At 36.8% G+C, this 19,794-nt stretch overlaps 1 protein-coding gene across 5 annotated transcripts in view; it reads right to left on the bottom strand.

Annotated features, from left to right (window-relative positions):
- LOC126485080 (aldehyde dehydrogenase, dimeric NADP-preferring-like) overlaps window positions 1-19,794 on the bottom strand; it is a 363,030-nt gene that overhangs the window by 42,314 nt on the left and 300,922 nt on the right. For 4 of the 5 annotated variants that reach the window (XM_050108683.1, XM_050108686.1, XM_050108688.1 and 1 more), the window contains exons 3-8: window positions 16,371-16,514; window positions 15,903-15,998; window positions 15,556-15,777; window positions 9,686-9,849; window positions 9,328-9,558; window positions 9,035-9,232 (exon numbers count right to left, since the gene is read on the bottom strand). In XM_050108683.1, coding sequence (XP_049964640.1) covers window positions 9,035-9,232; window positions 9,328-9,558; window positions 9,686-9,849; window positions 15,556-15,777; window positions 15,903-15,998; window positions 16,371-16,514 — 1,055 coding nt within the window. Of the gene's footprint in view, window positions 1-3,702; window positions 3,819-9,034; window positions 9,233-9,327; window positions 9,559-9,685; window positions 9,850-15,555; window positions 15,778-15,902; window positions 15,999-16,370; window positions 16,515-19,794 lie in introns of all 5 variants that reach the window. The other variant, XM_050108684.1, reaches the window with a different exon arrangement.

Below are 19,794 nucleotides of genomic sequence, written 5' to 3'. Positions count from 1 at the left end.
GATGTGAATGCTGTAGCAGCGCAACCAGAAACTGTAGTCCATTTATCTACTGATGCTCTTGAAGCAGATTACATTACACACAACCCTTTGATGATAAAGTCTCAGTAATTTGAAATGTGAGCCGGAATCTGACTTTTGATGGTGCATGTCAGTTTCACCTCAAGTGTTCCACAGCAGTGCTACCTCTACCGCTATGAATGCATTACTTTTGGTTTATGTTACAATGTAAATAATCTTTTCCTTTGTTGAAAGGCTGGTTGTGAGAACAGCAAGTCCCTGATCTCCAGATAAGAAAACATTTACAGGAGTTGAATTCAGCTGAAGGTACGCTGAATGAAGAAAATATTTCTCTTAGTTGGCCAGCCACAGATGAAAGCATATATTTCTTTTATTATACATCGTAATGATGGATTGATGTAAAGTGGAAGTCAGTTGCACTTGTGTTTTCAACAGGATAATATCTAGTTATGTTGAAAAATGTTAGTTGTTGCATAATTATGTTGCCCTTAATAAGCGAAGATTTTTTTCAAGTGCCTGAGTCACTGAATCTATTGAGCTTATTTATGTGATTTTTTAAATACTTCATACACCTTCTAAACTGAAATAGGTACAGAGAGAAGAAGTGTCTAGAGGCAAAGCAAAGTAACATTTGAGTTTAATATCCAATAAGAATCTTCCTGATGAATATAAACTATACTACTTGAATACTGATTTATGGAAAACCAATCATCATAGCTGTGCAAAGATAAGCTGCAGAGAAGCTGTTGAAATCTGCCCCAAAAACAGTCTCCATACCATTAAATGAAAGTAATAAACAAGGCAAATGTTTAGAAGCAAATTTAATCTTTTGAAAAAAGAATCTACAAATTTAGTTGCAAAGTGTGATGATACAATGATGCAGTAATTCAAATTATACTCTTGCAAAACAGTGACTGTTCAATTTATATCCCTACAGTTCAGCCACTTTGGAAATTAGAATGCACATTAACAACTTTAGTAGGTATATGGGGCACACTCTTAGCAATGGGACAAGGTTGGAATTTGATATAGAGAAGTTACAGATAAATATACTCTACGCTGTGATGAGAAGCATTTTGCTGAAGGAAAAGTATCACCGCTAGCATTAGTGTAGTCTCTGATGGCAGATGTGCATATCTACGGGTTATCATCTCTACACATGATTATCTGTTAAAGACAATGGAGAATCCCACTTTGAAACAAAAATTTGATCTCAAGAACAACTAAATGCAATGCCAGAGTAACTGAAATTCACTGACATGTGCATGTTTTAACATATGCTGATTCTGAGATGTTCCAGCCACAACCAAAAACAATAAATAGTAAAAACTATAGTCTGCTATGTTCTAAGCTTTCTGCCACAGCTGAGTGAGAGAGGAAGGGGCGGAGAGAGGAGGGGGATAATATTTGTCACTGCGTAGCTGCCTGTTCCATACAAGGATTCTGCACCAGAGAAAGCCTCAAAGCATATCCCATTAGTGATTATGAGGCCTATCTATAATACTCTTTTTAGGAAATAAGGTAGATTCATCAAAAACTATAGGACTTATTTCAACTTCACTTGTCTTTATTATTAACAATTCTGGCTAAAATATTGCAATAGATAAGCAATGCTCAAGGGTAAACTACGTAAGTCATTGTATGATATTTCTTTAGTTGAGGAACTACACCTTTCCAGAACTCTTCCAATGAAATACAACCAGGCATTTCCTCCTTCTACTATAAAATTAACATAGTCAATGCATACTGTTTTGTTCTGAAGTATCATTTCAGTAATCCCTGACTATAATGGTGTTAGAATCATTAGTCAAATATTGCAGTCATACTAGTGCAGAAAATGGGGACAGCCTCCTTCTCTTCACGTAATTATAATGAATGACTTGAATACCAGTTATGTCTTGCAACACAGAAATAAACTCTTGGCGGATTAAGCAAAGTAGTCCTAACCATGACCAAAACAGCTACAATTATTGAAATTCTGTCCAACTCACTTTTTGTGCAACAATATGTTAGGTTGGTTTATATTTGCTCTACCACTCATATGAACAACTGTAAATCTTATTACCGAAAAGTACACACAATAGAGAAATTGAGCACTCACTGATCAGACTAAGCTGCAAAATAAGCTTCCAATTGCATAAAAGATAATTTATCGAGTTGTTATTTATGGCATTATCTTTCATCATAGCTTCCTTTTTAAAGTGGGAAGTCAGGTAAAGAACAATGTAGTTACATCTACAAATGCTGTAAATGCCAATGAGCTGATTAAAAAGAAAATGGGAGCATAAACATGGAGAAGTTATGAATGCATTTTCCACTCATTTTTTCTGTTTCATCCTCTCTCACTACAATTTATATTGACACTATTATACGTAAAAGAGAGTGCATGAGTCCAATATTCCTCACTATTTTTGCATTTTAAATGATTTATTCTAACTACTGATCCTTGTTAACTACAACTCTACTATATCAGTTGTGTGTGTAATGTTCACAACCCTTTTTATTGCACAATACTCAAAAGCTCTAGAATAACTTTAAAGGATAATACAACAATACTTCTAAAAGTGTTCAGTTTTTAATGACATTTAAAACAAAGTAGTAGACAATGGTAATGCAGCTATTTTTATAATTTTTTTTTATCACAACCTGATCTGACCAATGGCACTTTTTACACAATTCTCTCTGCTGCACATTGAGCATAATTTTGTAGTATAATATGTTAGGACATTTAAATAATAATTTTTTATAGTTTTACCAACCACCAAAGTCAGTTAATTAACCATTGCTTAAAATTATGATAGCTAGAACAGACAGTAACCCTATCACCAATCTGCTAGTACGTTGGGCATGATGTATGTTGCACATCAGTTTCTCTGAAAACTGCAGTATCTATGGAAAGAATCATCATCACTGTGGCATTTTAAATGTACAACCAATCACTAAACTTATTAAACTAATTTTAGTTTCTGAAATGAATCACAATGCAGAGAGAGGAAAATTTTTGTGAATTTATTATGCTATTACATGCACCATCTCTTTTCAAAGTAGTTTCTAATTAGTACACTTAAGATCCAGCTAGAAGCACAGTATCCATTAATGTGTGAATTGAAGTTACCCATTATTCTAATTGGTTTGGAACTAACATCTACATAAAACCTCAGTGTGCATAGCAATATTTACAAGTTGACCAGGTATATCTTGCACACCAGTAAAGAGACAGGATTGTAACAAAGTGTGAACCCAACTTCCTGGAGTCACATATAAACAGTTTAACCAGTCAGCACATTCTGAATGAAGAAGAAATCTGTTTATATCTAGATAGTTGTATCCTGCCTTGTAAAGCCTTTAGTACAACTACCTCTACATAACAACAGAATCAAAGTTCATAATAAACATTAACTTCACCTTTACACTTAAAACAAATGGTAGTCTTGATTTGACCACCTGATAAATGGCAAAGCATGTAAAATAATTCTGAATGTATACCCACCACCAAAATAAACAATGCTTTTCCCCTGTATTATGAACATGTCAACAGCAACCATAATTAGCTACAGAGCAGTGTTAATTATTACTTGTACAGAATGGGGGAATTTCAGATTATCTTCACAACTGTAACTACATTCTATGCCAAGCACCTCATCACAGGTACTGAAAGCATATTTTGCATTACCAACAACTCACCAGCAAACTGCATCACTGTGTCATTGATGCAAGCTGAGCCACTTCTTGTCTGATCCATGAACAACTTCTGTATCGACTTGTCAGTTGTAAATACATAAAGTGTCAATGGATGCCAGCTATTGAAGAGAAAAATGTGAATGTGGGCAGATATATAAATGGTTTCCTGGGATAAAGTCATTAATTATGATCACATAAACATATGTGCTGAGGAGATTCTGAATGGACTTACTTTTTCTCGATAATGCCTCCAGCTCTTCATAATATAATCTAAGTTATGATAACATAAATATGGGTCTCATTCTCCACCGTCTACACTTATATTCCTTACAGGTACTACTAGTGCTACTAGTAACTACAGTACCATTCTTCCTGAAAGTTCCACACCCCAAACATTTCACAGAGTCATTATGTATTTATAAATTATATGTTTGTTGGCTGTAGAAAAATTGCTCAACAGTTTACAAAAAATATTTCCAAACATACTCTTATCAATAGGTGAACTTCAGCTAAATTTTATGAAACTCCCTGGCAAATTAAGCTATGTGCTGGACAAAGACCTGAATGTAGGACCACAGGGAGATCCCTGTGTTTTAATCCTACTTAAATATATAATTGAGATAAAGCATGAATTTTAAACTGCAATTATTAATCTTTCATGTGTAATACAATGTCATTCTACCACCACATAAATTATTTAAAACTCACAATAAACATTTAAATGCTGCAATTTGCCAAGAATTTAATAAACTGTCAAATATGAACATGTCCAAACAGCAAATAAAAATTGATCTGTACTATGAAGATATCATTTGGGATTTCCTCAAAATTTTAAGAAATGAAAACTCACTTGCTTTGGTTCAATAATAAGTAAAGATATTTCATGAAAAGTCTCTCATACTGAGACACAAACTTGTTTTTGCCATGTTATTCATTATTGATGGGGGGAGGGGGGGGGGGGGAATCGGTGTTTTTTTTGGCCAAAATCAGTATTACTTTTTGCACTTTTCCGTGTTATTTATCAGTGTTATTTCTGGCAAGCTTTTTCTATTATCAGTTATCTATTTTTGTCACATTTAACCATTTTTCAATGCTATGTTGAAAATGTAACTACTCCTAAGATAGGGTAGGCCAAACATGAGACAAGTGTAGAGAAAAATTCTTTTAACAAAAAACTTTGACACAAATAATTATTTAAAAACAAATACCAAACGTAAAAATGAAAATAACAGCATGTTGCACATATTCCATTGATGACATGTTTCGTGCTTCTTCATGTCGTTCTTGAGCTGTGGAGACCACAAAAGCCAGTCTCCACAGCTCAAGAATGACCTGAAGATGTGCTAGACACGTGAAACGCGTCATCAATAAATTATCTGCAACAGAGACTATTATTTCAATTTTTAACATTTGTATACTGTTGCTGCGCTTGGCCGGAACAGTGTGAAGTGATACATATATTTTAAATAATGCGAAAAAAAATTATTTATCAATGATGTATCCAGCTTGTGGAATGTAGTGTTGGCCTGCAAAAATGTTTCCGCACTCCTTTGGGCCAGATTTTCACAATCACTGTTCTTCTTTTTTGCAGCTTAAAAAGCTGCTGCTAATTGTAGATTGCCGCTTTATTGGCAAACTGGTCTACTTACACTTGTTGCCCTTATGTTTTTCGGTCTGCACATGTTTCACTGTTGAATTTTTACACTCCCATTAAACTCTGACATTGCAGAATTTATAAGACATTGTTAGCTAATCAGGAGCATATAAACCACGGATTTCAAATCCTCGCACCCTTTTGTCAGTGGTTACTGTAGGCTTCGTCATTGTGATGTGTTTGTGATAGATTTTCATTGCACCATTGCTCTGAAATGGCATACTGTGGCACATACACTGCAAAATACACAATCGAAATTCGCACAGTGATCATTTGTATGCGCTCGCAAAAGTCGATAGTCGAAAGGCAACTAGTGACGTCACAACTGCGAAAGTAGTATGACGGTTGAACATGGAACATTTCAACACTAAGTATGTTTCTGACATCATTAGATTTACAACATTTCTTACAAGGACACAGAAATATATTGTTGAAAAACGCTGATTTTTCGTTACTTCCTTAACAACTGCCAAATTCGCATTACTTCCTTAAAAACTGCTGAATTCACGTTATTTGTTGTGTTATCATTTAAACGAATTTTTCCTGTTCCTAGTTATTGAATCAGGAAATGTAATGTGACTGGCTTTCTAAAATATAAAAATGAGAAATATGCCTTTGAGTGCTCCCAACATCTTGCACACATATAAGAAAACAGTGGAAAACTTCAGAACTAGTGTGCATTGTAGCAGCCAATGCCACAAAATTTCAATCAAAGAATATCGAGTATCAAAACACAAAGCAAAAGACTGAATACAAACTAAGTGCTCTCCCCCCCACCCTCGTTCCTCTCTCTCTCTCTCTCTCTCTCTCTCTCTCTCTCTCTCTCCCCCGCCCCCCCCCCCCCCCCCCTCCAGATGTGTGTAAAACCTTTTAAAGTTTTATTTTTGGCATTGTAATTCATTTAACAGAATTGGTGCAAAATTTACAAAACACAATACCAATTTCAGCCTAATTTAAGCTGACACATGAAATACAATAAAAAGCAAAAGATCTTAACCCACATAGACATTTTACCAATGTTAATTAAGTCTTGGTCAAGGGGTTAGTGTCTCCAACTACTACTCTAAAGATGACAGGTTTGACTACATTCACATCTAATGGCTGGAATTATAGATCTACCAAAACCACATTTAATAAACAATTAAACTGGCCATGGCACCTTCTCTGAACAGTTAAAAATTGATAAGATACAACAAGTGTATAAAAAGGGAGTAATCACTCTCGTAAATAATTATAAGCCAATTTCATTGACCTCAACATACAGGAAGTCACTTGAAAGAGTAATTCTAGAGCAATGTAATCTTTCTCCTGTAAGTACACCCATTAAATAACTCGCCGTACAGGTTCCGAAAAGTGAGATACGCATGAACAGCAGTAGCAGCTTTTTCCATGAAAGGCTAAACAGACTGGATAAAGGAACCAAAGTCATTGGGACTTTTCTAGATTTGTCTCATGCCTTCGATTCTGTGGATCATGCAGCACTATTACCCAAATTACAAATTTATGGTATATGAGGCGAAGCACTAAACTATGTAAGTTTGCATATATGAGATAGAAGTGTACTAAACTGTGTTATAAGAATGAAAATAAAATCCTAACAGTAAAATCAGCATACAAAACTCTTCCCCCAGGGAAGTATTCTTGGGCCATTTTTGTTTCTTGTATATGTTACTGACAAAACACAGCCACAAAACTGAAAGCTAGTGACTATGCTGATGAAACATCATTCATTAGGTGGGGCTGTACTGATAAGCTAGCATTACAAAGCAAACTCTGAATTGGTCACAGAAAATATAACAATGAATAGGGCCAAGACAGATGTAATGAAATTCCTGTTGAATTATAGCCTATTCCATGCTGCATCACTGTCTACAGCTGAAAAATCCGAAAAATGTAAGTTTTTAGGCATCGTGATGAAGGAACATCTCACATGCAAAGAGGATATCAGTTACATCTTTTTAAAGATTAGCTGCAATATTTACTTACTGAAGTGGCTCTCAAACATAATAAATCCTTCCATCCTTAAATAAGCATCTTATGGATTATTTCATTGGCATTTGCAATGTAGGACTGAAATTTGGGGTTGAGCATCCACAGTCTACATGGATGGTACGTTGAAGATTCAAAAGAGAGCAGTTAGAATAACTGCTAATATAAGTGAACTCCAGTCCTATAGGAACTACTTCAAAAATTATAATTTACTGACTTTGTATTCACTGTACGCCCTTACGTTTGAAAAAGAGAAGGATGAACTGAGCATAATGAACAGACACACACACACACACACACACACACACACACACACAGTGTTGTCTAATTCAGAAAAGGCTTTTTGGCTGAAAGCCTACTTATTTAGCAGTCTTTCTTGTGCCTGTCTGCGACTCAATATTTCCACTTTATGGTGAGCAGCAATCAATCCTTTTCATATTATTGTCATTGTTAAATCCTGGATTTTCCATTGTTTGACTAATAAAAGAGCTACAGATCACAGTCTACTTGAAGCTGGAAGATAAATCTATATTAGGTTGCCAGATAACATAAAGCAGCTCCATGGAAAGCAGTTGTTAACTGAAAAATATTTATGCTCACCTAAAGAGTTCTGAGCTCCGTTATCGACAATTCTACCTCTGTATATTAATAGTGGTAAATATTTATTTAATAGTACATAATATGCTACTTATTGTATTATATTTTTGGACATCTACAAACACTGACATGTCCAAGACTGTAAATTATATAAGGACAAATATATTCTCAAAAATTGATTGTTTTCATGTTATATAGGGATAAATAAAGATTATTATTATTATTATTATTATTATTATTGGAATATAACTCAAGATCAGAGTGATCAAACATTTTCAATAGATGGCATCACCTTCACTCTTTCAACTCCCTTACCAAAAGAAAGTGAAGGAATGTACAGAGGTTTAGGTTACCCTCCTACCATTGCAGTGATAAATTACTCCAAAAGGGTAAGAATCAGAAATAATCAACTACATGAATTTAATGACAATCCCACATGTGCAGTTTTGTTTTATCACAAATCTGACAACTACAAAAAATAACAAATTGGTGATCAAGGCAAAATATTTCTTCTGGTTACTTTACATTCATTGTTCATGCAGATCCGAAGTCCCTATAGATTTCTTTTTGAAATTTCTACAAGAATTTATCACAGCTTTATGGCTGTTTCCTCCTGCCCCACCCTTCCTACTAGCCACATTTTACCTGTGAAATAACAGTAAAACCCAACACTAACTTTGTCGTTGATTAAGTCATACAGTAATCAACCATTTAACTAAAAGCTATGAGTTTATGTTCCTCTATGTACCATGTCTTTTAAACTTACTGCCGCCATCTAAATGGCAGTTTATATAGGAGTTTACCATGTTCTTTCAATTTTGTACCACACAGTTTGGTCAGAACCCCACTTTCATTTGCAGCAACACCTACTACATTCTCTGTCAGTTTTAGAGGTAAATGGCTTCTCAGTACTGGGTGCATAATGCTTAACTGTTAATCTGCATGTCAGTCTCTCATCCTAGTCATGCACATCCTTACGTCTTCTTCCACTGTTAACTGTTGCAGTTATTACTCAAATGAAAAAATATTGCTAGTACTATATGAAGTTGCAGGTCAATGAAAGTATATACATTTAAACTTCCTCTGACTACTTACCGACTGTTGATGAACTTTATTGCATCAAAAGCACTCTCCACATTTATTATAGGAAGTATTGGCCCAAATACTTCTTCTTGCATAACAGGTGCTGTTGGTTTCACATCTGTGAGAATAGTTGGGCTAATAAATCTTTCTGAAGCATCTGTTTCACCTCCAACTGCAACGCTTCCATTACTCAGATAACCATGTAATCTCCTAAGGAAGTATGAAGTTTTTAACAACTGGTGATCTGCCATACTTTTGTTAAGTTAATTAGTAATATACATAGGATATTAAAATCCAAAACTTACTGGAATTGCCTATCGGAGATAATTCGGCACAGATCAGGCGAGTCCTTTGGATTATCTCCGTACCATTCTTTGAGTATTTCTTTAGCTTTAGCAATAAAATTCCTCTCCACTTCCTTAGAACATAGCACATAGTCAGGTGCTATACAAGTTTGACCAGCATTGATGCACTTTCCCCAAAGAATACGTTTTGCAGCTATATCCATATTTACGGTGGAATCAATGTACACAGGACTGTGGACAATGAACTGTAACTGTACATGGGTCCAAATAAATATGCACTATGCAAACACTTACTTGTTACAAGTGAGGAATTTCCGCCTCCATTAACATCAAAATTTCAAATTAATCTGGTTTTTACCTTTTACCACCTAGTTCCAAGGTGGTAGGAGTCAAATGTTCATTGGCTGCTGCTCTCACAATTTTACCAACTTGTGTTGAGCCAGTGTAAAAGATATAGTCAAAACGTTCTTTCAGCAATTCAGTTGTTTCCGGTACTCCACCCTGAACAACATGGTAACATTCCTAAAAAAAAAAAAAAAAAAAAAATTAGAAAAAGGAAAACAGCAAACATTATGTTCAATGGGTAATAATTTCTGTTTATGAAAACTGTCATTCCACTTAGAGATGGTTACAAAAGCATTAATGACATTATTATGCAAAGGATAGATGGCTACTCACCATGCAGTGGAGATGTTGAGTCACAGACAGCCATAATAAAAGAACCACTAAACAAGAAAGCTTTTGGCCAAAAGGCCTTCTTTTACTGTAAACACACACATATTGACTCAAGCACAATTCACACACACATGACCACTATCTCTGGTTGCCGAGACCAACCTGTCAGGAACTGTGCATGGTAGGCGAAGCAATTTGGGTGGGGGTGGGGGTGGGGGTGGGTGGTAAAGGGAAGACTGGGGCAGGGAGGAGGAGGTGACAGTAAAATGCTGCTTGTGGGAGCATACAGGGACATAATAGGGAAAGGGTAAGGCAGCTATGTGCAGTCAAGAGGTTAGATGTCAGGCAGGTGGGGGGAGGCAGGAAAGGAGAGAAGTAAAGAGACAGTAAGTGCATTGGTAGAATAGAAGGCTGTGTAGCGATGGAGCAGGAGCAGGGAAGGGGATAACCAGCTGTCTCTTGGCCACAGTTTATCAGTAGCCATTCACATGGACAGCCCTTGTAGAATGCAGCAATGTGATTGCAGTTTAGCTTGTAGATCACATGACTGCTTTCACAGATAGCACGGCCTTTGACAGGATAGGTGATGCTTGTGACCGGAGTGGAGTAGGTACTGGTGGGAGGATGTATGGGACTGGTCTTGCATCTAGGTCTATTACAGGGATACGAGCCTTGAGGTGAGAGGTTGGGAGCAGGGGTAGAGTATGAATGGACGAGGATATCGTGTAGGTTCGGTGGGTGGCTTAGTACCACTGTGGGGAGGTACGGTGGAACAGATAGTGGGTAGGATTAGAAAAGCATTGCATTCATAATAATTTCCTGATTAATAAACAATATTAATAACATAGTATCAGTATTTAGTAAACTCATAAAAAAGGATTTTTAGGGACAAGAAATGCCAATTTGTGCTTCAGGAAAGCTTTAGTGTTTATGACTGCTTTATACAGAAGTAGTAGTTGCACATTCTCCGATTAGCTGAAACAGCATGTAAGTCATAAGCAGTATCATGTCTCACAGCACCATATAATGTACATTTGCCATCAGGTTGAACTGAAGCTCATTCACAATCCAGTTGAAGTTCAAATTTACATGGCAATATCTACAATCAAGGGCACACTATGGATAGGTATGCACTAAGATATTTATTCAGAGAACTTCCATGAAAGAAATACTTGCAACAAGTTCGGAAAAGTAAATATCTGTTTACCCTCATCATATAACAATTCACAACACGCTGCACTATTTAGCGATGTGCATTTACATTGTTTATTAATTTACATATTATACCTAGCTTTGTATTATTGCCCACAATTTTTCTGTGGGGATGTTTTGATCATGATACGTCTATCGTCAAAAAGGAAGTGTGTGTTCTATGAGGAAGCTCATAAGATGAAATTTCTTCCTTCACTGCAACAAGATGTTGTGCCACTGTATACAGCAAAAGAGGTATACGATCAATTCAGACACAAGTATTCCAATTTTGCCTCTGTCATTCTAAATTTAACATAAAAATAATATTTTTAGCTGCAATAGTACTGGGCACCTTCTCAGAATTTTTTCTGCAAATGCAACAATCTGTACAATGCGACAACCTGTTAAACATCTCACTGAATGTATTTCTTTGCCATGTTAACCGATTCTTATATTGCTGGATGATAGAACAATTTATTATTTCTAAATGAAAATCACAAAATGAGGATTTGCTACAGTGTTTTTCGATTACAAGTACTTGCTTGTTTATGTTCCTTCACAAGATTAAATGTAACAGCCACAAATTAACCGTATTAAATGTTTCGTCAGGTATACCACTGTTTCATTCAGCTGGGATGTCATCACTCGGAAACGTCAAACACTTACTGGTAGGCCTGCACCATAGTAATAATCCATTCTGGATAAGTTTCATATGAAAGGTACAAATTACTCCACGTCAGCACTGGGGTTCAACCGAGTTTTTCAGAATGTTAATCATTTGGTAAAAGGCACAAGAGGATTGTTAACAATCAACACAAGAGGAACGTTAACAATCAGTATGAAAAAATAAGGGCATATTTCCTACAATTATTTATTTTTGGGGTTCCGTATGTCAATCGACGGAATCCTTAAAGGATGACTTTATTGTCCCTCCATCTGTCTGTTAAGACCCCTTTTTCTCAGGAATGGGTAGAAGTATCAAGTTGAAATTTATGCTGAATACTATGCAGTTGAAATAATTAAAGCTTCTAAGTCCATATAACCAAAATATACGGCTATATATGTCACATATTTTGATACTCGCAAACTCAATCATCAAACCTATAAATGAACTATCTATATACATGTCAGACCTGATGATCTAGCAGTGAAGTGCATGCCTGGAAACTGAGAGGTCATGGGATCAATTCCTGGTCAGACCATACATTTTTCAGTCTTTGTTTTAGCCTGCACTTCACCTCTCAATGATAATAGGAGCCGGCAGACACAACACATGGTTTGGATTGTGTGTTAAACTGTATTTTCCCTTTCCCTACATATATACATAATTAAGTCTGCATAGAGCCCTTAGAGCACGAGTCCTATTGCACTTGTTCATTTTTTTTTAGGGGTAACTAACTTCATGTGTTGGTAGAACAGTATTGAAGCTTACAGTACTCTTTTTTAACTGAATGGGATGAATGCCAGAATGCGACATTTTTAATATGCCAAAAGCAGCAAAGAACTGTAATTTCAATTCACTTGTGGTAACCAATGAGAAAGAACGAAAGAACACACACTTGAATTATTTCATCTCCTATGCATTATTGCTATCTTTTTTTGTCTTTGTAAAAAGGCAGATTTCTTTTAGATGAAAATGGCAAAAATGTAACTGAAAATCTGAGGTACTTTACAAGCATATTTGTATGTCTACATATTTCATGTGATATTTGTCACAAGCATCGCATCTCATCTCATGGAAGTTTACTCTATAACATGTTTTTCTAGCATACAAGTACAGATGTGAATAAACTTCCATATCTACTTTTATATCCACATCGATATTGTGCAAACCACACACAGATCCATACTGCACAAATGACCAGGAGGTGCATAGCAGACAGCACTTGCCACGGTACCAATTTTTTATGGTTTATCCCCATTCCATTCATGTGTAGAGGTGGGAAGAAGATGATAAATGCCTCAGTGCGTGTTGCAATTAGTGTGATCTGGTGTTTGTCATCCATATGGGAGCAATACATAGAGAGTTTCAGTACACTTCTAGATTCATCATTTGACACTTGGTCTTGAAACATCATAAGTAAGCTTTTGAGAAATAGTTTGTCTTCAAGCATGTGTCAGGTTAGTTTTTTCAGCATTTTCATGACCTATTCCTGTGGGTCAAACAAGTTATCATTTGCACTGCCCTTCTTGGCATACATTCAATATCTGGTGTTAGAGCTAATGGCACTGTTACCACCCAATTGAGAAATATTTATATGCTGATAGAATTTTGATAAGCTGCCTGGATATTCAGTCCTTGTATTTTTGTTTAGGTAAAGATACAATTTTGTTTCACACTCATATACACACAGAAAGATAATGTTCAAAAACATTACAGGAAATTCACAAGGTCATATTACGAGGGCCGCTCAGAAAGTAACCTCCGGTTGATTTAAAAAAATACACCAAGTTAAATAAAAATATTTTAATATATACATCTTACAACTACATCTTTGCACTATTTTTCTACATAGTCTCCATAGCGATTGAGGCACTTATCGTATCTCTTCACAAGCTTTGAAATTCCTTCTGCATAAAAATCACCCGCTTGTGCCTGGAGCCAGCCTGTGACCGCATCTTTGAGCTCTTCGTCGTCATCAAACCGCTGTGACCCGAGCCATTTCTTCAATTGCATGAAGAGGTGATAATCACTTGGCGCCAGGTCTGGGCTGTAAGGTGGATGGTTGATAACATCCCACTTGAAGGACTCAAGAAGGGCCGTTGTTCTGCGAGCAGAGTGAGGACGGGCGTTATCGTGCAAAAAAACGATACCGGAAGTCAGCATACCACGGCGTTTGTTCTGTATAGCCCGTCGTAACTTTTTTATTGTTTCACAGTACACGTCTTGATTAATGGTCGTACTAGGTTCCATGAATTCAACCAACAACACCCCTTTGGCATCCCAAAACACCGTTGCCATCAGTTTTCTGGCAGAAAAATCTTGCGAGGCTTTTCTTGGTTTGGTAGGCGAATTTGAATGTGCCCACATCTTTGATTGTTCTTTTGTCTCAGGGTTCACGTACTTAATCCAGGTTTCGTCACCGGTCACGATTCTGTTTAACAATGGTTCTCCTTCGTCCTCATAATGTGACAGAAAGTCTAATGCAGAGGCCATTCTTTGAGTTTTGTGGTGGTCGGTAAGAATTTTGGGCACCCATCGTGCACAGAACTTACGGTAACCCAATCTTGCTGTCACTATCTCGTACAAGAGAGTCTTAGAAATCTGTGGAAAACCAGTAGACAACTCCGACATTGAGAAACGTCGATTTTCACGAACTTTTGCATCAACTGTCTGAACGAGTTCGTCAGTCACCAATGATGGTCTACCACTCCTCTCTTCATCATGAACGTTTTCTCGTCCACTTTTAAATAAACGTACCCATTCACGGACAACTCCTTCACTCATAACTCTTGGTCCGTACACGGCACAAAGCTCACGATGAATAGCTGCTGCAGAATATCCTTTGGCTGTAAAAAACCTTATGACAGCACGCACTTCACATTTGGCGGGGTTTTCTATTGCAGCACACATTTCAAACTGCCACAAAAACTAAACTAGCGCAGGTACGACGTTCACTCGACCACGGCTTGATGCCGACTGACCTGTTGAGTGCGTGAACGCACAGATGGCGTCGCTACTCCCCCCACGACCCGCACTGTGACCAATCGGAGGTTACTTTCTGAACCGCCCTCGTATTTTGCTGTGGTGGAAGGGCTTATGTAACTAACAGTATCATACCTGTACACCCATGCACACTGAGTAGTACAGTTTGTTCAATGTCAAACATACACCTCAGGAATTGTATGATTCATTTGTCATTTGTAGTCAACCACTATTAAATTATGATGCTTACAGCACCATCTATTGCTACATTTTGTAACTATTTATTTTTCTTCTGTCATACGTTTTCCTCCTCCTCTGATAATATTCCGTTGCAAATTTGACATCGTTCTGCCCAGTGGTGTTATTTCTATAGTGGTTTCAAAGTTTAACTATAATTATAATCACCCTGTATATCAGCACAGTGGTAGGAAATATACAGCAGCTATTAAATACAATTTTAGAAGAAGCTTGTTTGATACTAATTTGTCTGTATCAGATTAGCTCAAGTAAAATAGTTGTGTCACCTTAACTATAGTTCATTATTAATGCCATTTAATACCACTGCTTCTCTTTGTTAATAAATAATTTTACTCATTCCACATTTCTGAAAAAGCTCTTTAATGACGAGGCCTTCAGGACATGTGATATAAATGAACAGACCAAACAAGGGTGTTAACATAGAAGCAGTAATAACAGTAACAGTTGGAACACATTACCTGATCTAAGTACTTTGGAAGTAACTCAGCTATGAGTTCCGAAGATCGAACAGCCACTTCTGATGGTTTCAGCACAACACAGTTACCTGCAGCTATAGCACCAGCCATTGGCAACAGAGATAACTGCAGTGGATAATTCCATGCACCAATAATTAAAACTACACCATAAGGCTCCTTAAAAATTAATACGTCATCCATTAAATTGACAAATCCTTTCGCTGGCTGTCAACAAAAGAAAATAAATTTCCAATAAGATCTTTAGGAATTCTTCACCACATATTTGCTTCACAAAAATATCATCATGGTTATCTTGTTTTAGTATGGTTAAGTGATTCATAACAGTATACCTTGTCAGGCTTCATCCATTCTTCCAAATTCATCAATGTATTTGTTAGGTCATATTTTAGAAACTCTACTTCTGTGACAAGGGCCTCTTGTTTGCACTGAAAAATAATGAAAATAAGATTGTATTAATAGTAAAACCAATTTACTAGCCAGAAATAGCTTCACATATTACTACATCCAGTGACCTGAACGCCCAACTAAAATTCAAGAAATCACTTTATTAATTGTAGCTGAACAGGAGAAACGGTTTTAAAATGAAAAAACTGAGACAAATAACCAAAAATAAAGTTGACAAATAAATTCTCTCTTTCTGTCATATTTAAATGGTAATATTTATTTGCTGCTTGCTCTACGTACGTATTAATTCTAATACAGCATTCCGAAATTAGGAGTAACTTTAAACAAAATCACACTAATGTGAAAATTAGTATCAGTTACAATGACAATAAATTTCAGGATATGTTACTCACTTTTCGGAGATCTGATGCTAAAGCTGCAATCATTGCAGCTTCATTCTCTTCATACATTTTGTACAATTGTTTCAACTGCTTTTCACGAAATGCTGCTGGTTTTGTTTGGCCGCTATTAAAGGCATCTCGAGCCCGTTGCACAATCTGTACCAAGAAATAATGAAACATTAATCTATTTCTCAAAGCACTAAATAAACTAATGGAAGATAGAACACAGAAATGAAGACAGTGAACCATTCCAAAAATTAATACATAAATTTGTCAGATTATTTCCATTACACAGCACTGGTTTGAAAATGGCGAAGACAATGTCTAACTTTTCTATTTAATATAATACAATTCCTTAGAGTGTAATGATCTTTCACCGCCACCACCACCACCACCACCACCACCACCACCAGCAGCAGCAGCAATAATGTCGATTAAGCAGCAGTAGCAGTCGGGATGGTGGTAGAGGAGGTGGTGCAAGGTACTTGTCAGTTCCTTTTAAAATGGTGTAATTGCTACAATGGAAGGCAAACAAAAGTTCGTCTAATGATGACTTAACAGTGCTCTTTATTGTGGCCAGCATACTGTTAAAACAATAAAAACCTGGGGGAGTGGGATGGGAAGGGTGGAGGGAGGGGAGGGATGGGATGGGTGGAGATTGTGGTACAGGCACACAACTGCAGGAGGGGAGGGAGGAAAGGGGGAAGGAGATTACACCATTGACTACATTTACACACTGTGGTAATTCTGAAGTGATATGGGTAAGTTACACATTTAGGTTTAACTTTAACAACGCCGTAGACACTGGCAGCATTCCAAGTTAAAACCTGATGCATTACATTATTGTTCAAAACAGTATTAACAATCTGTATGACAAACAATATATTTTAGGTGCGAAAAACTTTTGTAATCACCTTCATTTGGATAGGCTGATACCTTCTGACTCCATACTGGAATTAGCCACATAGGTTCTTCATTACAACATATGTACAGGGTGAGTCACTAACTATTGACACCAAGAATAACTCTGAAAGTATGATAGGAGCTGAAAAGTTTGTGGGACAAAAGTTGCATGGGATAACGGGGGCCATAATATGACGATGGTTTTTTGTTGCTAGGTGGCGTCGCTTCAGAGATATGAAGGAAAACTTTGTTTTTTAAATGGGATACTATAGTTTAGTATTTTCTGATAGCGGCTATAGAGATGAATCCAGTGATATGTAACAGTAAGGCCTTTGAAGGTCAACAAGGTGGCATGAACGTCCATTTACAGAAGGTGTTCGAAGTGATGACCAGTGGTATCGATGTAGTGCTGCAATCATCTTATCATGGATTGAGTGGTATTCCTTATCACATAGGCACTTATCGAAGCACATGCTCTAACAAATCTCTCTCACATATCTTCACACATATCTTCAAGTGTAGTTGGAACATCTTTATAAACAATGTCTTTTATGAAACCCCACAAGAAAAAATCCAGAGGTGTCAAGTCTGGCAAACAAGCTGGCCACGACAGATCTCCTCCGCATCCAATCCAATGATTTGGGAATTGTCTCTGCAAGTCATTTCTAGCCATCAGCAAAAAACGTGCCAGACACCCATCACGTTGATACCACATTCTGCTCCCTGTTCCTAAAGATAATTCTTCCAGTAACAGACCTAATATTTCTTGCAGGAATTGGTGCACTTCCTGCTATTAAGATTTCGATCGATGAAATAGGGGCCTATAATTCTGTCCTCCAGAATCCTACACCATACATTCACCGACCACGGTTTTTGGTGTGCAACTTGCGGCAGCAGTGGATCTTAAGTTGCCCAGTAATCCACGTTATGCAAATTAACATTTCCATGGTCCGTGAATGTAGCCTCGTCAATGAATAAAATCAAATTAATAAATGTGTCGTCCCTCTGAATCTGAAGTTGAGCCCATCGGCAGAATTCAATGCGATGCATACAACTCGTACCAGTTAATTCTTGGTGGAGACTGATATGGTAAGGATGGTACTTATTGCGGTATAGAACATGAACAACACTACTCTGGCTCATGCCAGATTCCCCTGTGATTTGAAGCGAACTAACACGAGGATCTCGAATCAAGTGGCAAGAGTACCAATTTCCGTTTCCTCATTAGTAACTTTCCTTTGCCAGATATGTTTCTGATGCATTAAAGGTCTACTGTTGTTCTCAATTTATCATACACACATTTAAATGTACGATGTGTAAGGTGAGTACGTTGAGGATATCTTTCAGCGTAGAAGTCTCTAGCTCTCACTGAATTTTGTTGGTATTCTCCATAAATGAGAAGCATATCAACTTGTTCTTCGAAGGAATACATCATCCACATTCGCTTGATTCGACAATACTAGTCTTATCATTCCTATTAGTGTTGTATTGTGAAACCGTCGAATGATGTTTACATGTCAATGGCACATTAGATGGATATGCTGTATTAGGTGAATATTTACTATTTGCATGATATAGGAGAGAGAATTGTCGGAGCATGCGCTTCGATAAGTGCTGATTTTTTATGGCTCCCGTTGTCCCATGCAACTTTTGCCCCACAAACTTTTCAGCTCTTATCATATTTTCGGAGTTATTCTACGTGGCAGTAGTTAGTGGCTCACCCTGTATACAATGCATCTGATGAGCACACATTAAAGAATATTTCTTACACAATCGCTAAATGCCACATTGAAATCTTTCCCTGGTTTCAAGGGAGTAGCCATTATAGCTTTCCGTTTGAAGCCAGGGCAATATCTTTCTGATCACATCTTGTTAAAGAGTTGCACGGCAATGTCTCTTGGATTTTTGGATTCAGCTGTTGCAACATGTCTTAGTGAATACTGTTTGGTCATGGACTATATTTTTCACCATATATAAAGCAATTCTAACTCTCACAAGAGGAAAGATTTGCTGTACATCTGAGTTTTTCAAAATGAAGTCAGATCTTCTTTTTCCTGGTTGTCAGGGGTACTAGGAAATATCATTTTGTAATTCACGAGTTCTTGTACTTACTCTGCACTGTTTGCATTATAACATATGGTGATACATTACAAATGTCATTTTTTTGTACAACAAATATGTCAAGTCAACGCTCTCTCCCAGAATTTCTCTTGATTATTTCCACATAGCCAATAGACAACACTTTCAGAAGATATTGATCCTTTGTCAGGTGCCTAAGATCAACTGCAGTTTGTCACTGTATGCCTTTTTTAGGTTAATGTGTACAGCTTATAGTACAAATTTCACACATTTTATATTAAAATCATACATTTTGCATTAAAATCATCTACTACAGTGAACCTGAGACAAACACTGAATAGTTGCCACCAATACCATGAAATTCATTAAGAGAATATTATTATTCAAAAGTTACGGTAGACTACAGTCATTTTCCATTACAGACCTTGTATAAGATTCATACAAAAGATTTAAG

Source organism: Schistocerca serialis, chromosome 6, assembly GCF_023864345.2.
Source record: "Schistocerca serialis cubense isolate TAMUIC-IGC-003099 chromosome 6, iqSchSeri2.2, whole genome shotgun sequence".
NCBI lineage: Eukaryota > Metazoa > Arthropoda > Insecta > Orthoptera > Acrididae > Schistocerca > Schistocerca serialis.
Note: the sequence above shows the minus strand (reverse complement) of the source record. Positions and strands in the feature narration are given on the sequence as shown.